General features: G+C 33.4%; 3 protein-coding genes and 4 non-coding genes across 7 annotated transcripts; 3 read left to right on the forward strand and 4 right to left on the reverse strand.

The window, feature by feature from the left end:
• Positions 1 to 38: 38 nt before the first annotated feature.
• LOC106712279 (exocyst complex component 2) lies at positions 39 to 15,169 on the reverse strand. The gene is made up of 17 exons (XM_045686460.1): positions 14,941 to 15,169; positions 14,686 to 14,838; positions 14,143 to 14,335; positions 13,949 to 14,060; positions 13,594 to 13,753; positions 13,061 to 13,275; positions 12,774 to 12,889; positions 12,324 to 12,460; positions 11,993 to 12,177; positions 11,712 to 11,915; positions 8,716 to 8,868; positions 8,205 to 8,399; positions 7,670 to 7,839; positions 6,517 to 6,748; positions 1,142 to 1,326; positions 620 to 679; positions 39 to 138 (listed from the first exon to the last, which is right to left on the reverse strand). Exons 1-17 carry the CDS (start codon positions 15,047 to 15,049, stop codon positions 54 to 56), a joined length of 2,664 nt encoding a protein of 887 aa, XP_045542416.1. The 5' UTR covers positions 15,050 to 15,169; the 3' UTR covers positions 39 to 53.
• LOC123723575 lies at positions 6,078 to 6,216 on the reverse strand. Its single transcript, XR_006756796.1, has one exon. It is a non-coding gene; the product is annotated as a U4 spliceosomal RNA (small nuclear RNA).
• On the forward strand, positions 6,954 to 7,146 carry LOC123723569. Its single transcript, XR_006756790.1, has one exon. It is a non-coding gene; the product is annotated as a U2 spliceosomal RNA (small nuclear RNA).
• LOC123723574 lies at positions 9,474 to 9,666 on the reverse strand. Its single transcript, XR_006756795.1, has one exon. It is a non-coding gene; the product is annotated as a U2 spliceosomal RNA (small nuclear RNA).
• LOC123723576 lies at positions 11,411 to 11,549 on the forward strand. The gene has a single exon (XR_006756797.1). It is a non-coding gene; the product is annotated as a U4 spliceosomal RNA (small nuclear RNA).
• A 216-nt stretch (positions 15,170 to 15,385) lies between the features above and the next one.
• LOC106712342 (growth hormone-regulated TBC protein 1-A) lies at positions 15,386 to 17,898 on the forward strand. Its single transcript, XM_014504857.2, has 6 exons — positions 15,386 to 15,563; positions 15,632 to 15,816; positions 16,284 to 16,550; positions 16,792 to 16,974; positions 17,122 to 17,375; positions 17,649 to 17,898. Exons 1-6 carry the CDS (start codon positions 15,544 to 15,546, stop codon positions 17,754 to 17,756), a joined length of 1,017 nt encoding a protein of 338 aa, XP_014360343.1. The 5' UTR covers positions 15,386 to 15,543; the 3' UTR covers positions 17,757 to 17,898.
• A 1,230-nt stretch (positions 17,899 to 19,128) lies between these two features.
• On the reverse strand, positions 19,129 to 20,357 carry LOC106712417 (mitochondrial import inner membrane translocase subunit TIM14). Its single transcript, XM_014504978.2, has 3 exons — positions 20,154 to 20,357; positions 19,844 to 20,083; positions 19,129 to 19,317 (listed from the first exon to the last, which is right to left on the reverse strand). Exons 1-3 carry the CDS (start codon positions 20,154 to 20,156, stop codon positions 19,201 to 19,203), a joined length of 360 nt encoding a protein of 119 aa, XP_014360464.1. The 5' UTR covers positions 20,157 to 20,357; the 3' UTR covers positions 19,129 to 19,200.
• Between the last annotated feature and the right edge of the window lie 84 nt (positions 20,358 to 20,441).

Below are 20,441 nucleotides of genomic sequence, written 5' to 3' on the forward strand. Positions count from 1 at the left end.
ACAGACTAGTTAAATGAGAAATATCGTAAGAATATAAATTTCATAATTATAAATTAAACAGTCTCCATGTTGCAATTTAGGCTGGTCAGTTGTAGTTCCATTCTTTTCTTGAATCCTTGAATAATATTATCCATTCTACTAAAAATATAGATCGGATTAGTTCACTATGTATGTATTCATAAACAATATTATAAATACGAATGTTTGGATGGATGGATGGATGTTTGTGTGAAGGTATTTAAAGAAGGGCTCAATGGATCTTGATGAAATTTGGTAGAGATGTAGAACACTATTTATGTTTTTTTTATTCCGAGCAGACAGACTCGCGGGAGACAGCTAGTAACATTATAAATGCGAATGTTTACATGGATGGATGTTTTTTAGAAAGTATCTCCAGAACGGCTGCATGGATTTTGCTGAAATTTGGCATAGATATAGAACACAGTCGGGAAGAACACATAGACTACTAATTAGGTTTTTTTTTTACTTCCGCGCGAACAGAGTTGCTGTCGACAGCTAGTATGTAATATAGCTACTAGACTATAGCTATACTAGATAGCTAGACTACTAGCAAATGTTACATTACTTAAAATTATTTATATTACTTTGTTATACTTACTTTTTGTCTTCTTCGTTTTCCAAAGGAGGCAGGCCGGCGAGAGCCTCCATTAAATAGTTCCTGAAAATGTTAAATAGTACAAGTTTAAACAACAGAAAGTACAAAAAAAATATTTTAAATTACGCAGAATTCATTCCTTATAATATTTGTTATACATCTTTGTAATTAACGTTTATGTCAATATGACTTACTGGTTTCTGACACCAAAATCCCCATTTAAAATATACTGTTTTGTCAAAAATAATGACATATGTTTTATACAGACTTGGTCCGAGAAATCAATGGTTAAAGCAGGAAGTGTTTATAAGTGTAGTGTTTTATAAAATTAAGAAAACAATACTATATAATTAAATTGATAAAGCACATTAAATAAATAAAATGAATCAATAATTTAAAAAAAAATGATTTTGTTCATAAACCATTTTATCGCTGTATCTTTCTTATATAAAAAAAAAACAATGATTCAATATAGAATTGTACTATATAAAAAGGTATTAGATAATTATGTTGTGGGTAACTGACTCTGCTTTCCTGGTGAGGTGGTCGGCGACTGCGAGACGCAGTAGGGAATACTCGAGACGCGCCTGGAATGCGGCGGCTCGACTGCGTGCGGGCGCACACGCCGCCAGACGCGCCAGCTCCTCGCACACTGTCTCACAAATGTCGCGCACGTAGCGGGACGACGCCGCACCGCACACACTATCCACCTAAATTATAAAGCTTTTGTTTGCTAAAACATCAAACAAACAAGCAAAATCGGAAAAAAATTGACATATTTCGTACCCAAATACAATTTTAAACATTTTTGTCTGCCTGTTTATCCGCAAAGCGGCGTTTCCTCCGGGTAATATTCGGATCGGATGTACCGATTTTGACGGAGGTAGCTGATACATACGGGCATATTATAGCCTAATTTTTTTTAAATTCTGCACCGCTTCTGTTCTTTTTTTTAATGTGTCACGATCGATCGCTAGTGTATGACAAAATTCAAAATTTAAGTCTCGAATACGGTTTGGTAATTTTTATCCCACAACAATAAATTTACTTGATACTACAACGTTGAATAGTGTTCCGTAACCTGCCCCGTGTCCCGTATACCTGCTTGTACTGCGTAGTGACTACCAATTTAGAATATGTCAATTACATATATTTGCTCTACCATATTGTAAATCTCAGACACTTTTCTCACGACGATCTTAACAAACAGGTAGCGAGCGACTGGCTTTACCGACGACCGACGAAAGATCAAAATATCGACTACGCATGCCTCTACGACATCGATATGCCTTCCTAATGGATACGGTAGCTAGTACAGTAGTGGAGTACAGTCTACGAAATGTTCCGCGACTTTATTTATTCTTGGGATAGTCGAGGGCTCGAGTGCCTTGTTCCGTAACGGCTTGTTGTTTTGTCCCTAAGGCCTTATAGTCTAAGATCCCGCTGCAGGATTGGTGTGCTCATCGACTTTTTGTTTAAAACCAAATTTTTATGTCTATTTATAGTTAAGAGAATATATATTTACTAGGGTGCCTATCAAAATTTGGCCGCCATTATTTTTTAAAAAATTATTTTTAATTGATTTTTGGTAAAAAATTTCGTTCATTTATTTTTTAAATAAAATAACGTCTACATAACGGTAATTAATATCAAGATTCTAAAAAATCACGGTTGCCGTTGCGCACCTGGCCGCACCTCTTTGCAGCCAGGTGTAAACAGGTATGATTTCGATAAATTTATACGTTTATAACCTATTTTTATTAATTATATGTCAAATTAAAGCTATTTTTTTTCTATTAATTATCATATAAAGTTGCTTAATTAAATTTGGCCGCAAATAAGGGTTACTGGCTGTTAAAGATAATAAATATTTAAGGTAGAGTGAAAGAGAGTTAGCGCGTAACATCATTTGTCAGACGAGGACAGCGATTGCCGGCTGTGCGACGCTTTTAAGCCATTGCGCATGCGTCGAATGTTAGTGTTCTCAACTGAACAGATGCGGCATTTTGAGTAATAAGAGTTACGGAAATATAAGAATTATAAGATAAATTTGTTAATTTTTTAATTTGCTTAAATGTTTAATTAATATGTAACAGACAATTAAATACTTGAATAAAATCTAATAAAATTTTTGAATAATACTTTCGCAATAATTTTTTTTTTTTACTTAAGTCACCTTGGTTTTATTTTTTTTATTTTTTTTAATTAATATTAAATATCGACGTTCTAATTAGCAAATTATCTAACTCCTTTTTAGAGAATCTTTTATTTGTACGAAAAAAACAATTACTTCAAAATTTATTATCATTTTAAAAAACCATTTAAAATTATTTATATCTAATAGAGATATAATATTTAAGTTTTAATCATTCAAATAATTTGTAATTGGATTATTGCTTCATCAAAATGTTAAAAAAATCACCCTCTAAAAAATAAGGAGTTAGACAAATTCCTAACTAGACCGTCGATATATCAAATCAATATTAATTTTTTGTTGCAATTTTTAAATATGTCATTTTGAAAAAAATTACATATTTTTTGGATTATTTATTATAAGTCGTCTCTATTACTCCCCGGTGGTTGAGAACACTAACGTTCGACGCATGCGCAATGGCTTAAAAGCGTCGCACAGCCGGCAATCGCTGTCCTCGTCTAACAAATGATGTTACGCGCTAACTCTCTTTCACTCTACCTTAAACATTTATTATCTTTAACAGCCAGTAACCCTTATTTGCGGCCAAATTTAATTAAGCAACTTTATATGATAATTAATAGAAAAAAAATAGCTTTAATTTGACATATAATTAATAAAAATAGGTTATAAACGTATAAATTTATCGAAATCATACCTGTTTACACCTGGCTGCAAAGAGGTGCGGCCAGGTGCGCAACGGCAACCGTGATTTTTTAGAATCTTGATATTAATTACCGTTATGTAGACGTTATTTTATTTAAAAAATAAATGAACGAAATTTTTTACCAAAAATCAATTAAAAATAATTTTTTAAAAAATAATGGCGGCCAAATTTTGATAGGCACCCTAGTAAATATATATTCTCTTAACTATAAATAGACATAAAAATTTGGTTTTAAACAAAAAGTCGATGAGCACACCAATCCTGCAGCGGGATCTTAGGCTGAAATTTATAGTCGTTACTTGGACTTTGCTTAGACTTATCTTACGAGTTTGAAATTTATAAACATATTCTAAGCTTACCTTAGACGTTTGCTTAGCAAATGCTAAGTCACCAAAATAGTTGACTTAGCGAAATATTACGTATTTCTCGACTTCACTTTTTTATACGATAAGGTGTCAAATGAGCAGGTGACCATTTAAATTCGTTGAAATAGCGAAGCGACCGCCGCTTATGGACATCCGTAATTGCAGATACGTTGCCTACATTTAATCGATGGAGGGACAGAAAGGGTATATTTCCCCTTCCTAGGCGTCCACTCCTCCGTCAAATTCGCTTCCCCTTCCCATCATTTCCTTGTAAGAAAAGGCTGGAATAATGAAGAGGACTAAATTTAGGCCTCAGACACGCCCATTCATCAGACGAAACTTGGAATTACTTCCATTTCCGCCTGTCTTCTGAGTGGTCGTGGTATTTCACCAGGCGAGCCGACCCATTCGTGCAAAAAATATTGTTGTTGCTGGTGTTTACCACTGTTCTAAGATTTCGAAGGAGTTTACTAATATGTATTTGGCATTATATCAATATGGATTTGTCATTGTTATGGTTTTTTCGGAGTATGTGCGTGCTTTGAACCTTTTTTATATATTTTGGATTCACCTGATGACCACTCCGTTTCCAAGGATTTTGTACCTGCCTACTTTACAAATTCTTCTTTCTCCCTTCAAAGGATTTCAATTTTGCTTACGACATGGATTGCTACAATAAAATAAACAAACAAAAACCATATTCTAAATATTTAAGAAGAAATCTCTTTATTAATATACATATATATATTTATTAAGAATATTGTTCAGGCCATGCAGGTAGTTAGTGCTACCCGATTATTCCAATTTGCGTATATAGGTGAATAGGGAAACGTATAAATTGCGGTAGAAGTTGACTCAATTTTCTTGAAACTTTATTTATGATGACGCACATTGTAGGTTGGCTTAAGCCTGGAAAATATCCACAAACAGGCTACAACAGAAAGAAGAAAATTAGTACAAAAAATAATACCAAAGAAAAAGGTTTCTTCTAAAGTATACATGATTATTTTTATTAACAGGAAAATAAATATAGTATTACTTATTGCCGGTACTGATCATATTTACCTGTTGATGCGATGTTCCAAGCTTGTCAATTTTATCTATTCGAGACAATATCCTCAAAAATCCGTTCGAAAATCTTTGTTAGTTCGTTAGCCAAATCCAAATGAAAGATAAAGTATGGAAAGTCCGTAAGAATACGGGTCCAGGGTAAACATCAAAGGATGGAATCTTTATATGTCCAGGTAGATAAGCCAAATTCCAGAAGAAATGCATAATATGATAAAAAAGATATTAACCTCAACAATAACAAAATCTATTTTATTTTGTTGTTATGGGTTTGACGTTGTCATTTACTTTGTCAAGTCAAATTATCTCGTTCCGTTCCACCGTATACCTAACCATAATTTTACAAAAGTGTTAATTTAAAAATGTTAATTTCGTCGTTTTGCTTATAATTTTGATAGCAAATAATAAATAAATGCAACTATTCGATTAAATTAATAAGTTAAATGATATATGGATCATGTATTTTAAATATATTTTTTATAAATACTGAGAAGTACCAAGAAGATATTGTGCGAATAGAAACTTTGTAAAACTCTCTTGCTTAGCAAAATCACTGTTGCCACCTCGGCTTCTTCAAAATGTGCTTAAAGACCTGTTATAATATGCCTAAATATACTATCTTTTTAAAAAGTCCTCCAAGTATTAAATGTGGCCTATTAAAGTGGATCTGCTATACTCGTTGTTATGAATGCCGATCTAAATTATATATAATGATTACCTTGTGATTTTTTGAATACGTCTAAAATGCATCATGTTCATTTTTAAATTTCATTTATATCTATATAAGTTAATATGGTAATAAAAATAATGCTATATGCTAAATGAAGAAAAATGTGCTAAATGTCCTAAAATTATGCCAAATTTTGCATAAAATATGCTAAATTGGCAACACTGACAAAATCTCAGCCCAGAACGACTATAAATTCGAATCTGAGATAACTTTAAGCAAATGCTTAGATGAGTTTGCCATAAGATAAACCTAAGTCAAGTCCGAGCTAAGTCCGAGTATCGACTATAAATTTCAGCCTTAGACTATTAGTCAAACTAGGTTTTATACTGGGCAGCAACCGGACTTTTGGGGATCCGGTACTACTGAAATAACAACTATCTATCTAATTGAATCGAACGATAAATGTATATTGAAATATATGAGGTAATATTTATATTTAGGCTTAAACAGCCGTTCAAAAATTGCCATAGCGGTCGGTGTTTCACGACCACAAGGCGGGGTATTGGTAAAGTTTTCAACTAGCAATAATCGCACCTCGGATTAACCTCATTGGTTACGATATTGCCTCTGCGCAAAGTTATCTGAAAATCCGCAATTCGAAGTACGTCATTCTTTGGAATACGCTATTTATATCGCGAGGTAATCACCGTGTGGCGCCATCTATTAATATGTACCGAATACTGTTTTTCGAATCTGAAGCTCCGAGTCCCTTTTTTCATTATTTATGTTACTAAAAAGCAGATTAAAAATGTTTGTGCATGCATGATTTAAAAATTATTAGTAAAATTTCGTAGAAGAGAGGTTATATATTCCACGATCTACAGTTATTTGTCATCGACAATCCTTGTTTTAATATTTGTTGCAATATTTTTAACAAACCTCTGCATGCACCGCGATCAGATTGTTAATGATCTCGTAGACGTAAGGCCTGGCGTCGTCGAGCAAAGTGTCGGCGTCGGTGTGGTGGCGGCCCATGTACATGCTGGGCTCTATCGTGCCCACTAGTGGGTCGCCCTTGTACTCCAAATACATCTCCGCTATGTTATCCTCCAAAGCGCTCAGTTCGTCCTTCGTTGCTTGGATAGCTTGTATTGGCTTAGGCATCTCGTAACTGAAAACAAATTTATTGCTTCAATAAAAAAAAATAAAAAAAATACATTTAATATTGAAAACTGTTCTCATCTTAGTGTATCATTTGACAAACAATGTTGTCAATGTTATACAATAGATGGCGCTACTAATAGTTGGTAAAATGTAGATCGTGATTGTGAAATTTTTTCAGATCGAATAAGATCTGTGGATGCGAATATTTCGGTATCGCTTCTCGGCCTTTTGGCTAAGATCAAAGTGTAGTATCTGTTCTTTTCAGCTTAATATCTGAAAGTTCCCGCACTGCGGGACCAGTATATTAAACTGATTTTTGTAAAGCGACGGGATGTTCGGGGCTCGCTCCACTCCCGTCACGGGTCGGCCCGGCATTGCAGTGCCGCCGGGATCGGCCCACATATTATACTATGAAATGATTAGTCGGAGGTAAATCAATTTAAATTGATGACCTGCAGGTTGAGACCAATATGGTTACCGTAATTTCAACTCAGACCTAATATGCGTATGGGACAGGCCACAACGGTGCGTTGGACTCTGTCTTATTAGTCGAGTCTCTCTAACAAATGACATTGCGTTGAGCTCTGAGCTAGCAATTTAGTCTTTAATTTTCGTTTCGAAGACATGCAGCATCGCCGTATTCAATGACAAAACTGTCACTATAGGTGAATCGCTCAATAGGCGTTGAGCATAAAAAAACAACTCACGCCCCTGTAACCCAGAGGGGTAGGCAGATTACACGGACCTCCATTTGGTGTGGCCAACCGAACATCTGCAATCCACTTTTCGCCATTTCGGGAGTCGCAACGTGACAGTTGGCGAGCCACGTCACTGTCTTTTTATCGGGAGAAAAAGACGGCGACGAGCATACATGAAACATATTTGTTAATATGAATAACTTCTCAGTTTATCGACATAAACAACTAACTTTTCAAAAGAAGTCAGAATATTAGCGAGGGTGCGCCGGCGTGTGTACTGTGCGTTGGCGCCGGCGACAAGTAGCCGCTGCTGCCAGCTGCGCCCCGCCGCCACCGCCTCCACCGCGCTCTCCTCCAGCCGCTGGTCCAGCGCCACCGACAGGCTCGTGTTGTTGAAGTCCTGCAATGTACAAACTTATTCCATGAAAAATAGCAATAGTGCGTTGGTAGTACAATGTAAATCCCGTAATATAAACTTGTAATTTCTGTCTTATTAAATTAGTAATTTCTTAGTAAATTCTATCGATGTCCATACATTTATATAAATGTACTTTATCCATTATTAAATCTAGGAAAATAGATTTATCAGTAATTAGATTTTGATACAGGTCTGAAACAATTAACAATATTAGTCCTTCTTAGTCTGCTCAAAAACATATAAACAATGAATCAACTAGCGTTACAAAGACGCCAGCAATTTCATCGAACAAATATTAAAAAAAAATCCAAACTTCAAAGCCGAAATATAATAGTGTGAAGGGTAACCTGGTCCTCATGATGCATGGTGAGGTCACGCAGCACAGACACGAAGGCGAGCAGGGTGTGCTGCGTGTGCCTCTGCAGCACCGCCAGCGGCTCTCCGCCTGCGCCCAGCAGCGGGCTCTCGCGCCGTCCGCTATTCAACACGCACTTGTGGATAGCTGACAGCGCATCGTTCACGTAACTTTCTAGCAAGTGTGGCTGGAATAGTTATATTCAAGCAATAACAAGTAAAAACTTAAAGATTACGTATTAATATTTGTAAAGATGTTCAGCGCTCGGATGTGTAATTTAAGTTCAGTTTCTTGTAATTGGAAGTCATTTATCCCAAAATTTGATGCTGAGTGGCGTCCATTATCGTTTATTTTTGTTAGTTTCATTTCATCTTGTGTAATTTGTGAAAGTGTAATATTTCTTACACCAAATAAACCTATCTTTCTTTCTTTCTATTATTTTTGAAATAATTAAAGTTTATAAAAACATTTACACGACTTCATAGTGTGTTAATTATTATTACCAAGTTAGTGATGGCGCCGTAATCGGAAAACTCTTCGATCTTCCACGTCTCCTTCTCTGAAAGACCTTTAACTCTCTTGTGCGCCCGTTGCAGAAACACCGTCATACCATGCACTCGGTAATCAAATATTACCTTTTCCACTATACTCAACGGCTGTAACAAAACGAAAATATGAAAGAAATAAATATCATTTTGCTAAAAAAAAACAATTTCTATTTAATTAAGCAAGTAATTAGAACTTAAGGATTAGCAACCAATTCAAAATGTAAGATCAAATATTCAAATCACTATCATTCTTCGACCTCTTAAATTGAATCAACGTCCCTACTTGGAACTCCGCTTGTCAAAACTTGTTTAGTAGCAGTGCTACTACTTTTATTAATTAGATTACTTAATACAGCTACATCAGCGCCAATGTGGAAAAACTCGAATACCCACAAAGACCACGGCACACAGCCTTTCAGTATATTGTTCATAGAGGTCAGTAGTGGCTAATGTCCTATGCTTGTATATTTGATTTTTGAGACGTGGATCAGCTCTGAACCGGTTCAAAAATTCTGGTCACATGGACTTGAACCGTTGAACTGCGGCTCAACCACCAAATTAGCAGCTCACGTCTCATGGCGATGTACTGTAACTATTTGAGGCATCGAGTCGCGAGTTGCCTGGAAATTCACAGCTCGAAACGCAGCATAACTCTATGCAAGTACAAATTAACCTGAACTGCGAGACGGTTCACTGATGATACAATTTAGAATATTATGTAGGCCGATCCCGGCGGCACTGCAATGCCGGGCCGACCCGTGACGGGAGTGGAGCGAGCCCCGAACATCCCGTCGCTTTACAAAAATCAGTTTAATATACTGGTCCCGCAGTGCGGGAACTTTCAGATATTAAGCTGAAAAGAACAGATACTACACTTTGATCTTAGCCAAAAGGCCGAGAAGCGATACCGAAAGATTCGCATCCACAGCTCTTATTCGGTCTGAAAAAATTTCACAATCACGATCTACATTTTATCAGCTATTAGTAGCGCCATCTATTGTATAACATTGACAACATTGTTTGTCAAACGATACACTAAGATGAGAACAGTTTTTAATATTATATACATTTTAGATTTATTTATTAAAATAGATATTTTATTTCCTTAATAGCATATTTTAATTTATTTATTTTAAACAATAAATTTGTTTTATATATAATATATAATACCGTTAGAGTGGATGAATCTGAACCCGGCTAGTGGGCACTACCGGCTAGAAAGTCACAGTTTTATGGGGGGGCATTTCTGCTACGTTAAAAAAAATAGGCAAACAGTTTTATCACAATAAGTCTGATAATAAAAATATACATAGATTTCGTCATTTTATTACGAAAAAATTTGTTTTCAGACATTTTGCGCGTCACATGTGGCCTTAGCGCATTTTCAAAAATGTCAAAAAATTTACCCGACCTGTCTCATAGCTGCTTGGTTAATTTTTTCAAAAATATTTTGTATGGCTGCCAGACTTATGACGTTTTCAGACATTTTAAATGTCACCAAAAACTCCAAAAACGAAGAGGACGTTTCGGAGTCCCCCGGTAACGTACGGTGCTTGCTACGTTCTTATCCCTGGCTAGCTACAGCGCAAGCGTCCATCAGCTGTTCTGATTATAGCAACGGTTTCAACGACGCTCACTTTATTATATTGAAACGTGCTGCACGTTGTAGTTGAAAAAATGGCTAGCCTTACCTGTGTGTTTGCAAAGAAATAAAAAAACGAAAAAGTGAAAAAAAATTACAGAAGAAAATTTTATAAAGTGTAGAGAAGTAGCTGACTTTCGGAGTAAAAAGTATTCTGCAAGGAAATCTATCTCCGATGTCGAGTTACCACGTGGTGTTGAAACGGATATCACTTAATGAGTTACAAAAATCATTATTATTAGCTTATTCATTTCTTTAACAGATGTAAATACGCCACAACACGATTTTTTTTATAATTTCTGACTTTAAAGTTGTCTGATTAATGAAGTACAACATTAAATTTGTCTGATAAAAATTTTTTCTGCATTCAGGCAACTTTTTTCATGATGTAGAACAGTTTTCAGACAGAATGCTGTGGAAAATATCGGCAAAATTTTTCAACACGTTCAAAATGGTTTCAACACATAAGACGCTCACACTTTCTTCTGAAAAATGATTAATTCGCATCAACTGACCAATGTTCACTTGAAAACAAGATTTCCAGGCGGTTTGCTATAGGTTTTTTCTTTGCCTCATTTTTAATTTTCTCAAATGGTGTCCTGGATACGTGCGACGTGTTGTCTGAAAATCGTGTTTTCAGTAACTAAAATTTATCGTTCAACTACATTCTGAAAATCAGACAGATTACTACGAAACAATTCGGTAAAATTTATTGACATCTTCGAAAATGCGGTCAGGTCATACGTAACGCAGAAAATTTCTGAAATTAGTATTTTTGCAATCAGAATCACTAAATCTATCGATTTTATACAGTTTTCATCGTAAAACAATAAGGCAAAAATTTTGGTCGTGGGCTCTCGTACTATAATGAAAAAGGGACTCGGAGCTTTAGATGTAAAGAAACAGTATTCGGTATTATATTAATAGATGGCGCCACACGGTGATTACCTCGCGATATAAATAGCGTATTCCAAAGAATGACGTACTTCGAATTGCGGATTTTCAGATAACTTTGCGCAGAGGCAATATCGTAACCAATGAGGTTAATCCGAGGTGCGATTATTGCTAGTTGAAAACTTTACCAATACCCCGCCTTGTGGTCGTGAAACACCGACCGCTATGGCAATTTTTGAACGGCTGTTTAAGCCCAAATATTTCCAGTAATATATAATACATATTTATCATTCGATTCGATAAGAAGTTAAGCTAGATAATTGTTACATCGGCAGTATTTTAGAACTGCCATTGAAAAAACCGATATTCTAAACACTAAAAAATCTAACTTAATTACATAGATTAGGTATGTTACCTGTGAAGGCAAGTCGAGTTTCAACAGTGAATCGTAGGCATCTCGCAAGTGGCGTAGATTGGCTACGAGGCGCGTGCGGAGCACATCTGCAGCCACACCTGCTGCACCCCCCGCACCCGGCCCTGCGCCACCCCCCGCACCCGTACATATCAGGCAGCTGCGCATCTGCTCCGAAAACGACTCCACCATCGCTATTATCATCTCCTGAAAATATTAATGTCTTTGTGAACATGTATTCTCTACCAACCACTGTGATACAAGTAAAAATCATGAAGAGTGACCTTGAGGTCCGTATGCCTCTGCGGCAACGTCGGCTGACCGGCCAGCTCGCCAGCGAAGTACCTCCTTGCGAGCGGCCACAGCGCGTGCAGCTCTGAGGCGAGCGCGCCGCACGCCGCACCGCACCAGTCCGCACGCGTAGCGCTCCATGAGCCCTCGCACTCCCACTCGCGACACTTACGACGACCTGCAACAAGTAGAACATAAAAGAATAATTTGTTTCAATATGTGAAAGATGACATTAAATAACGCATTATCGATAAAGGTTGACGAAAATCTGTCGAAAAAATAAAGGTTAGTGGTGATATGGAACGTTTTAATATGCAATGTTACCTTTCTCATTGGATTCTTGCTCCTCCTTCTTTTTGAAGTGTTCCTTTACTTTATTCATTAGGTTCATGAGATAATCTTTACGGCTCAGTATAGCTGTCCAAGCGGCGTCGCCGTCCCAGTTCAAACTAATCAGTAATCTGAAAATCATTTTAAAAACAAATAAGACATGTCCATAGTCCAAGTGTAGTATTATAAAATATCTTATAATATGTATTGTTAGGACTGTTGAGGGTAGCCACACAAAAGGTTTTATAAGGAAGCATGCGCTGCTGCTCGAAGCAGTCTCTTTCCATCCGTAATTGCGGAACGTCTGACATTTTTGTTTACTTACGTTCGGTTTAAGTTTATACTACAGCGAGGTTTATTATGAAGTAGAGTTAAATTCATTATTTCGCTGTTAGTTTAATTCTTTTAAAATACTTTTGCATCAAATATCTTATAATATAATACCTGATATATTTTGTCTGTTCTTGAACATTTATAGGCATTGTTTTCATTCTGTTGAACAAGTTTTCTTTTAAATCTTCAATTTTTTTATCAATCTCGGCCAAGATTTTTTGGAATAGCTGTAATTATTATAAAAATTGATGTTGTGAAATACAGTCAGCATAATTCAGTAACGTAAATGTCATATTTTCATTAATAACTAAAGTACAAAAAAAAAATTAAAAATATAATTTCACATATGTAATTTTTTTTTAATGCTATTAATAACTTTTGTTAAAATCAACTTATACCTTCACATCAGTATTTCCAAAGAGATTTTTAGCTCTTGTATAATCATTGACAACTAAATCATACTCTTTCTTTTTGATATTCTTGTCTATGGATGAGGGTAATTGGAACAGAAACTTGTGTCTTGTGAGCAGAGACAACGCCTCGCGAGTTTTATCTGCATTCTCTTTACGTGATAAGATCTCTGAGAATAATGAGTCGGCCAATGAAATTGATTCTGAAAAATTTTCAATTCAGTATTTATTTATATTGTTATTATTATTAATGTATTTTTATTTTTTTAATTTATTTATTTAAATTAATTATTTATTACATTTAAATGTTAAAATAATTACATTAATATGTCATTAAATTAGACAATTAGACCTTTCAATTTGACACAATCTTTTAAACACTTATGCACTCTTATTTTAATTCTTATTTCTATTAAAGAAATTAAAACTAAACCATTTAAAAAAATATTGTAACTTCTGCCACGCAAAAAAACATGCGAAAATTTAACTTATTAATTATAATTACACACACAAAAAATTACCTTCAATAGCCGATTGCAAGCTTGGGAGTGGTTCTCTTCCATTCTTCCTTTGATCCTCTTCGTACATGTTCTTCAGAAGCACAAGACGGTCTAACTGGTCCATCACAGCACCAGTATTAGCTTTAAGAAAACTTAATTGCCCTTCTTTTTGTCCCTCTACCTGTAATAGTAAAATAAAGTAATTTAAACACTAATACAAGAAATTCATGACCTCTCTTTTTTTATAACTCCTCTTAAACTATTGAACACATATAAACCTGTTTTTATGGCTAGTTCTCATATAAATTCGAAATATATTTAAGTTTTTGTAACTAAGTTCTAAAAAAACTATTTAAAAGTAATAAAAAATCCTAACCTTTCTCTGCAGAAATACCATACCAGCTTTTAAGTCTTCATATGAAGTGTTGCTATGATGTTCTAAAAGATACCAGCCAGGTTGGAAATTTTCATCTGACAATTTTCCTGACCTGAAAAGAATTACCACTTACAAAAATAAACATTACTAATAAACTAAAATGCAAAGTAAAATAGTTTTATGAACATACTTACCCATCAGGGAATAGCTCATGTAACTCTTCCTCTGGAAACTTATAGTCATCACCTTCAGTAGACAAGCCCAAAGGATCTGGTGGGGTATAAGCTGTAGGAGACATTGGACGACGGCCCCATGGCAAAGATGGGGGTGCAGCCTCCTCCACCCACACGGCACTTTCTTTCATAGGCCCCACTGATTCATGGTATCCTGATAGTAATAATGGAGTAGTACAAGAACAGATCAATTAATGTTCTTCTTGTACATTAGTACAATTTGTAAATAAGAAGTAGTCACATTTTAAAATAGTCACATAGTTTAATTTCAGTTGGAAAAAAATATACATAACATATTTAAAGACATATTAGTAGAAGGTAGTTAAGATGCATTATAACTTATAAATTCAAGTTAAATCATAAGTTTAATATATATATGGTATCAAGAAAAATCTTGTAAAATGTTTGTAAGTTTAATTTTAAAGTAACTTATCCTTTGAATACTACTTACTATGAGTGGATTGTGGAATTTTTAATCAAAATAATAAAAAAAAATAAACCAACCCCTAAACTGTACTGTTGAAGTGCCTTCGCCACCAGATTTTGTGGTGACTATTATATCACCTCGACCCTTACATGGTCCAGATCGTGCTACTATTTTGTTCTTGCTTTTCCATTCTGCTGATAGCAAACAATCACAGCCGCATATTTTGAGTCCTAAAGAATTCAAATTCATTGAATTTATCTATTCAAAAAAACTTGTCATTTATTTTGTGAAACAAATTTGTTTTCATTAGTGCCAATATTTTTCTATCTTACCAATTAAATCAGTTACACTTATGCCTAGGAACTCCCCCCGTATTGTTACTCTGGTGCCAGGAGGGCCTTCTTTTGGTGAAATGCCAGTGACAACTGGAGGTGGTCCCATAATGCTGTATCAGTTTATTTTCACTACAACGATTTATTTAAGTATATTTTGTTAATAAATAAATAAATTTTCTTAATTGTGTAAATAACCAATAACATTAGCGCAGAAATTGACACATCAATTTGATATTGACACGACAATTTGACATTGACAAATCAATGTGACATTGACACACAGTTTGACATTTTTTTTAAGGCATTGATGATAGAGAGATAACCAGAAACAAAGTTTACTACACTCTTTGCTAATTCTTTATTATCTACACAAAATTCTTTACTATTTACTATCTATTGGATTGTCAATTGTCAATGTCATTGAAAAATTGGTGTTCTTTGATTGGTCTTTGAAGTTAAATTTATCAAAAGCAAACATAATTTATTTCTGTCATGAACGTATTATAAGTTTTAGGGGCGTTATATGACTTTATAGAGACATTTTAGAATAGCATTTATAAACATGACATTGTATTATTAATAATTCAAAGCATAATTAAAATGGCTCAATCTACCTTCAGGTAAATGATAAGTGTGACATCTATCTTTATCGATTTCTTGAAAACATCTAATATTCCTAATATTTTAGCACTGTAGATGAATACGGATTTGAACGACATGAAGACTTTGATTATGAGAGTTATGAGCACTTTATGTCCGTTTACTTGAAGGTACTTGCCTCTCGCGCACAAAAATGGGCTACATTACTTGGCGAAGGAAAGTCGGTCAAACGAACAAACACAGTTAAAAGATATGTACGCAAAGGAATACCAAGTAAGTCGATAAGATTTTCTTTATAACTTTTTCGAAACACGATTTAAATTAAAAGTATTCAATTTTAAGATAAAATGTCATTAACTATTTTATGGCTTAAAATAACATTTTAAGTTAATTAAAAATTCCTTAATTACCATCTTGCACATTCAGTATGATAATATAGAATGTTAAATTTTTTGTCGCACTTTAATAGTGATGGAAAATGAATATTGCTGTATTCTTCTTTTTGTAATTTCTGTTTTACTGTCCAAAATAAAATAAAGTAATTTAATTTAAATAGTAATATACCTGATTATATTTCATGTTATTTTAAATGTATATACAATAAATTGTGCACACATACCACAAATTACTTGATTCAAAGTGGAAGGTATCTTTAGATTAATATTTTAACTTCAAGTCTCAGTCACAGATAATGATGATATATGTCTGAGTGTAAACATTAATATCACCCATAACTTCAGGTGAACATCGTCCATCAGTATGGATGGCAATATCCGAAGCGGAACAAATGAAGGATCAGTGCCCAGATCTGTACCAAAAAATACTTGATGGTCCTTTTGAAAAGGAACTTGTCGATCTTGTGAAGACAGACTTGCCGAGAACATTTCCTGACAACATCTACTTTACTAAGGAAGCTAATCATCAGACACATTTATTCAATGTTCTTATTGCATATGCACACAACAACAGGGTTGTTGGTTATTGTCAAGGACTCAACTACATTGCAGGTAATATACATAGTATTACTATATTGTATACATTTTTTTATCTTTTGATTCCTGTAAGTTTCAACTGGTGAAACACCTCTGCAAATTGTGTTGCTCTTGGAAAAAACACTTCCATGCTAGTCATAGATGTGCATAGTTTTTAGCCAACAACTACTGCTACTATTCTATTGTAAAAAAATCATTCATCATTGTAGACATATTTTATATCATATACAAAATTACATGTAGATTTAATTTATAGGTTTACTTCTACTAGCTACTAAAAGCGAAGAAACATCATTTTGGTTACTAAAAGTGCTTGTGGAAAAAATTCTGCCTGACTATTACACTAAAACAATGGACGGCCTCATAGTTGACATTGAAGTATTATCAGAACTTGTCAAATCTAAAGCCCCTGATGTACATCAACATGTGATAAACTTGGGTATGTACTGATTTTTTAAACAGATTGAGTTAAACTGAATCTTATCTTAACAGGTATGTACATTTTCAAAGAATAAAAAGTAATTAATAATAAGAAAAAAAATATATTAGTACATAATTGCAATTCCTACTTTGATTTTTTTTTCAGGATTACCATGGGCAGTTATAACAACAAAATGGTTTGTTTGTCTCTTTGCTGAGGTATTACCAATAGAAACAGTTCTACGAATTTGGGATTGTCTATTTTACGAAGGCTCTAAAATTCTTTTTAGAGTTTGTATAACATTAATTAAAAATAATCGTGCTTTAATATTATCGTGCAATGACTTCACTTCTTTAGCGGAATGCTTCAAGGCTATAGTGAAAAATGCAAGTGCATTGCATTGTCATGAATTTATGCAGGTAAGGCTATGATTGATTACTTAAATGTTATTTACTACATTTAAATTCGTGACTAATAGTAATATAACTTCAATAATATTAAAGTTCCTGTAAAGTGTAATAAAAAATGTATGTTGTGGAATGATTTGTGATCAGTAAATATGTATTCATATATCATATATATATTTTCAGCTATATATTGCACAACAGCTTTAAATTTATGTCACCGTTTTTTATTATTTGTTTATAAACTAACAAAAAAAAATTGCAATAATGCATATTTTTATATTTCAGTCTATTTTCAAAGTACCCGGGACATTGTCTAATTCAACAATAATAAAACTGAGAGCGCGTTTTGCAAAGCAACGTCGGGAGCAACAACAAAAGGAGCCACCTCGGTGAATGAATCAATGAGGACAAGGAACTTTTGATCTCACTACATTCAAAAGATTACCAAATTTAAAGTATGCTACTAACAACTACTTACATAGCTTTAACATATTTTTAATCCTGTTTAAATAATTAAAAATGTTTGTAGCTTAGTAGATCTCTATATTTCAATGTTATTCAACAAATAATTAGAGATTGTTTGAGATTAAATCAAACTTTTAAGCCTAAATACCTGATATTATTATACTAAAAGGTGTTATTGATATTGCTTTAAACTTGTATGGTGTGTTATTTTCAATATTTTGCCATAGAAATATCAGGCTAACTTACAGATGCCTAAAATTTTGATATTGAACAAAGAATTTATGTGTTCAAATGAATTTTAGTTAGTTAAAATTATGAGGCAATAAAATCCTTTAGAGCAATTTCAAATTGCAAGTGCTTGTAGACAACGCAAACAAGTACATTAATCATCTTAAAGTTGTTTGTTTACATTTTAATTCGTACAAATTCTGCTAGTCTAAGCGCCTTTTGTACATCTATTAACATATTTTATGTTGACAATAATTTAAAACTTTTATTTTTGAGAGTATGAATTTTAATACGTTTTTCATTATGAAAATCATGTTGCATATCATTTAAATGTTATTTTAGATAAGATAAATAGGTATTTATTTTTTGGAATTAAACATATTCCACTCTATGTATTTTAAGATTTTAAATAAACTATCTATTTATTTATTATTTTTATCTTCTACTTTATATCGCGATTAAAAAGTGCTATGTATGGTAAAAAAAAAAAATAGCACAGCACAGATTATTTTTCCCTAAGGAAAAAATTCCCTTTTAACTCTGTTGCACAGATTGAAGGGAAAAATTGTAATTGATATGTATGTTCATGCTTTGTTATTTATAAGTTTTTTTTTTAATAATGTTTGGCACACAATTATTTTAAACAAGACATTATATTTAAGGCAATAAAAATCATTTTTTTTATTTCTTTTAAATGAAATCAAAGTCCCGTTTACACAGACACTATAAAATGAACAATTTGGTCCTTAAGGTGATGAAACAACATGAAATAATTACTATGCATTATAAGATAATATATTGTATCGTATTAATTTGGAAGAAAAATCATCAAAATCAGTTGAAGTTGTCAATAAATAAAAATGATTGTATGTTAAATACCAATGTTACAAAATAGGCTATATAACAATTAGTTTTTAAAAATTATTAAGATGCTTTAGCATGATGTTAGCTGTAGCATACAGCTTGGGTTTTGAAAAATTGTGTTAGTGTGTATTAAATTTATTGGAAAACACTTAAAAATTTGAAGTGAAAAATAGAATATTAAAGTTGAAACACTGTTTTATTTACTATATTTAACATTTTTCTATACTTAAAATATTATTTTCTGTACTTTGATCTACAACCTAAATATCTTTAGGGAAGCTTATGATTTACCACTTTCTAGAACATCTTTTGCTTCATTGATTTTAGCTGCAATCAATGGTGAACCACCTCGGTCTGGATGATTTAATAACATAACTCTTCTGTGAGCATCCCTGATCTAAAAATGAAAATTTAAAATTTCACGCTCCGTTTTAAAAGAAATCTTAAAGTACTACTGCTACAGCCCTATATTTTTTATTTCAATGTATACAGGGTTATTTTTCAAAGTTTATCCAAAATGATAATGCAAATTAAATTAGCAGAAGATTTTTAAATCATTTATTCAAATTTTAAAATATCCCAAACAGTTGATTTATAGGCAATGTTAGTCATTAAAAATAATAACATAAAGTGAGATGCGAGAGGTCAAAGCATAAGCGGAGTGTGTGACTAAAAGAATTATACTTACCGGAAATTAACAAACTTTTTCGAGGCTGTCTTATTTGTGTGTTAATAAGTATTTTGATTGTATGTGTTACAAGTAAAACATGTGTATTCACTATGCGTTAGAAATTTGTTGGACAAAAAGGAGGAATCTTTTATCCAATGATATTGATATAATTTATAGGGCAAAAGAAATGTTTAGTTTTTTGACAGATTCCACAATTAATAAAAAATCTATTATTGTTGAAGGTAAGACCCACCTTTGCTTTACTAGCCGTCGGACTTATTCCTAATATGAGAGCTGCTTCTCTTTTGGTCATTTTAGGTTCGAAACCACCTTTATAGTACTTGGAATTTGCTAAACTTTCTGTATCAAATTTTGGCAAATTTTTTACGGCCTCAGCAAATTTCATAGAAGCATTGGGCATTTGTTTTAAGAGATATCTCCCAGCAAAGCCAACAGCGGCCATACCTATTCCAGCCACAATTATAGTGCTAGCCTGTAAAACATACCCAAATTATAACCTTCATAGACAAATGCAATCACACAATATATGTTTTTTCACATACCATTTTTGATAACTGCTTGAAACGGGATTTAGTAATTCAAAAGTCAACTCGAAAATTTTAATCAAATAAAATATGTTGAACTCGTTCATTTAACATTTTCAATTATTTTCAATACCTGTCACTGTGTCAGTGTCATAATGTGTCACAACAAATAAATGCAAATACGCAATTACCGGCGATCGGTGGCAATGAAATTGCGTATTTTACATACTTACCGGGTATAGCACAGTAGTTACGTAATTAAATTGAATTGTGCTCTATAATTAATATATAGTATACAAATTATAA

The sequence above is a fragment of the Papilio machaon genome, chromosome 3, assembly GCF_912999745.1.
Source record: "Papilio machaon chromosome 3, ilPapMach1.1, whole genome shotgun sequence".
In the NCBI taxonomy this organism is placed as follows: domain Eukaryota; kingdom Metazoa; phylum Arthropoda; class Insecta; order Lepidoptera; family Papilionidae; genus Papilio; species Papilio machaon.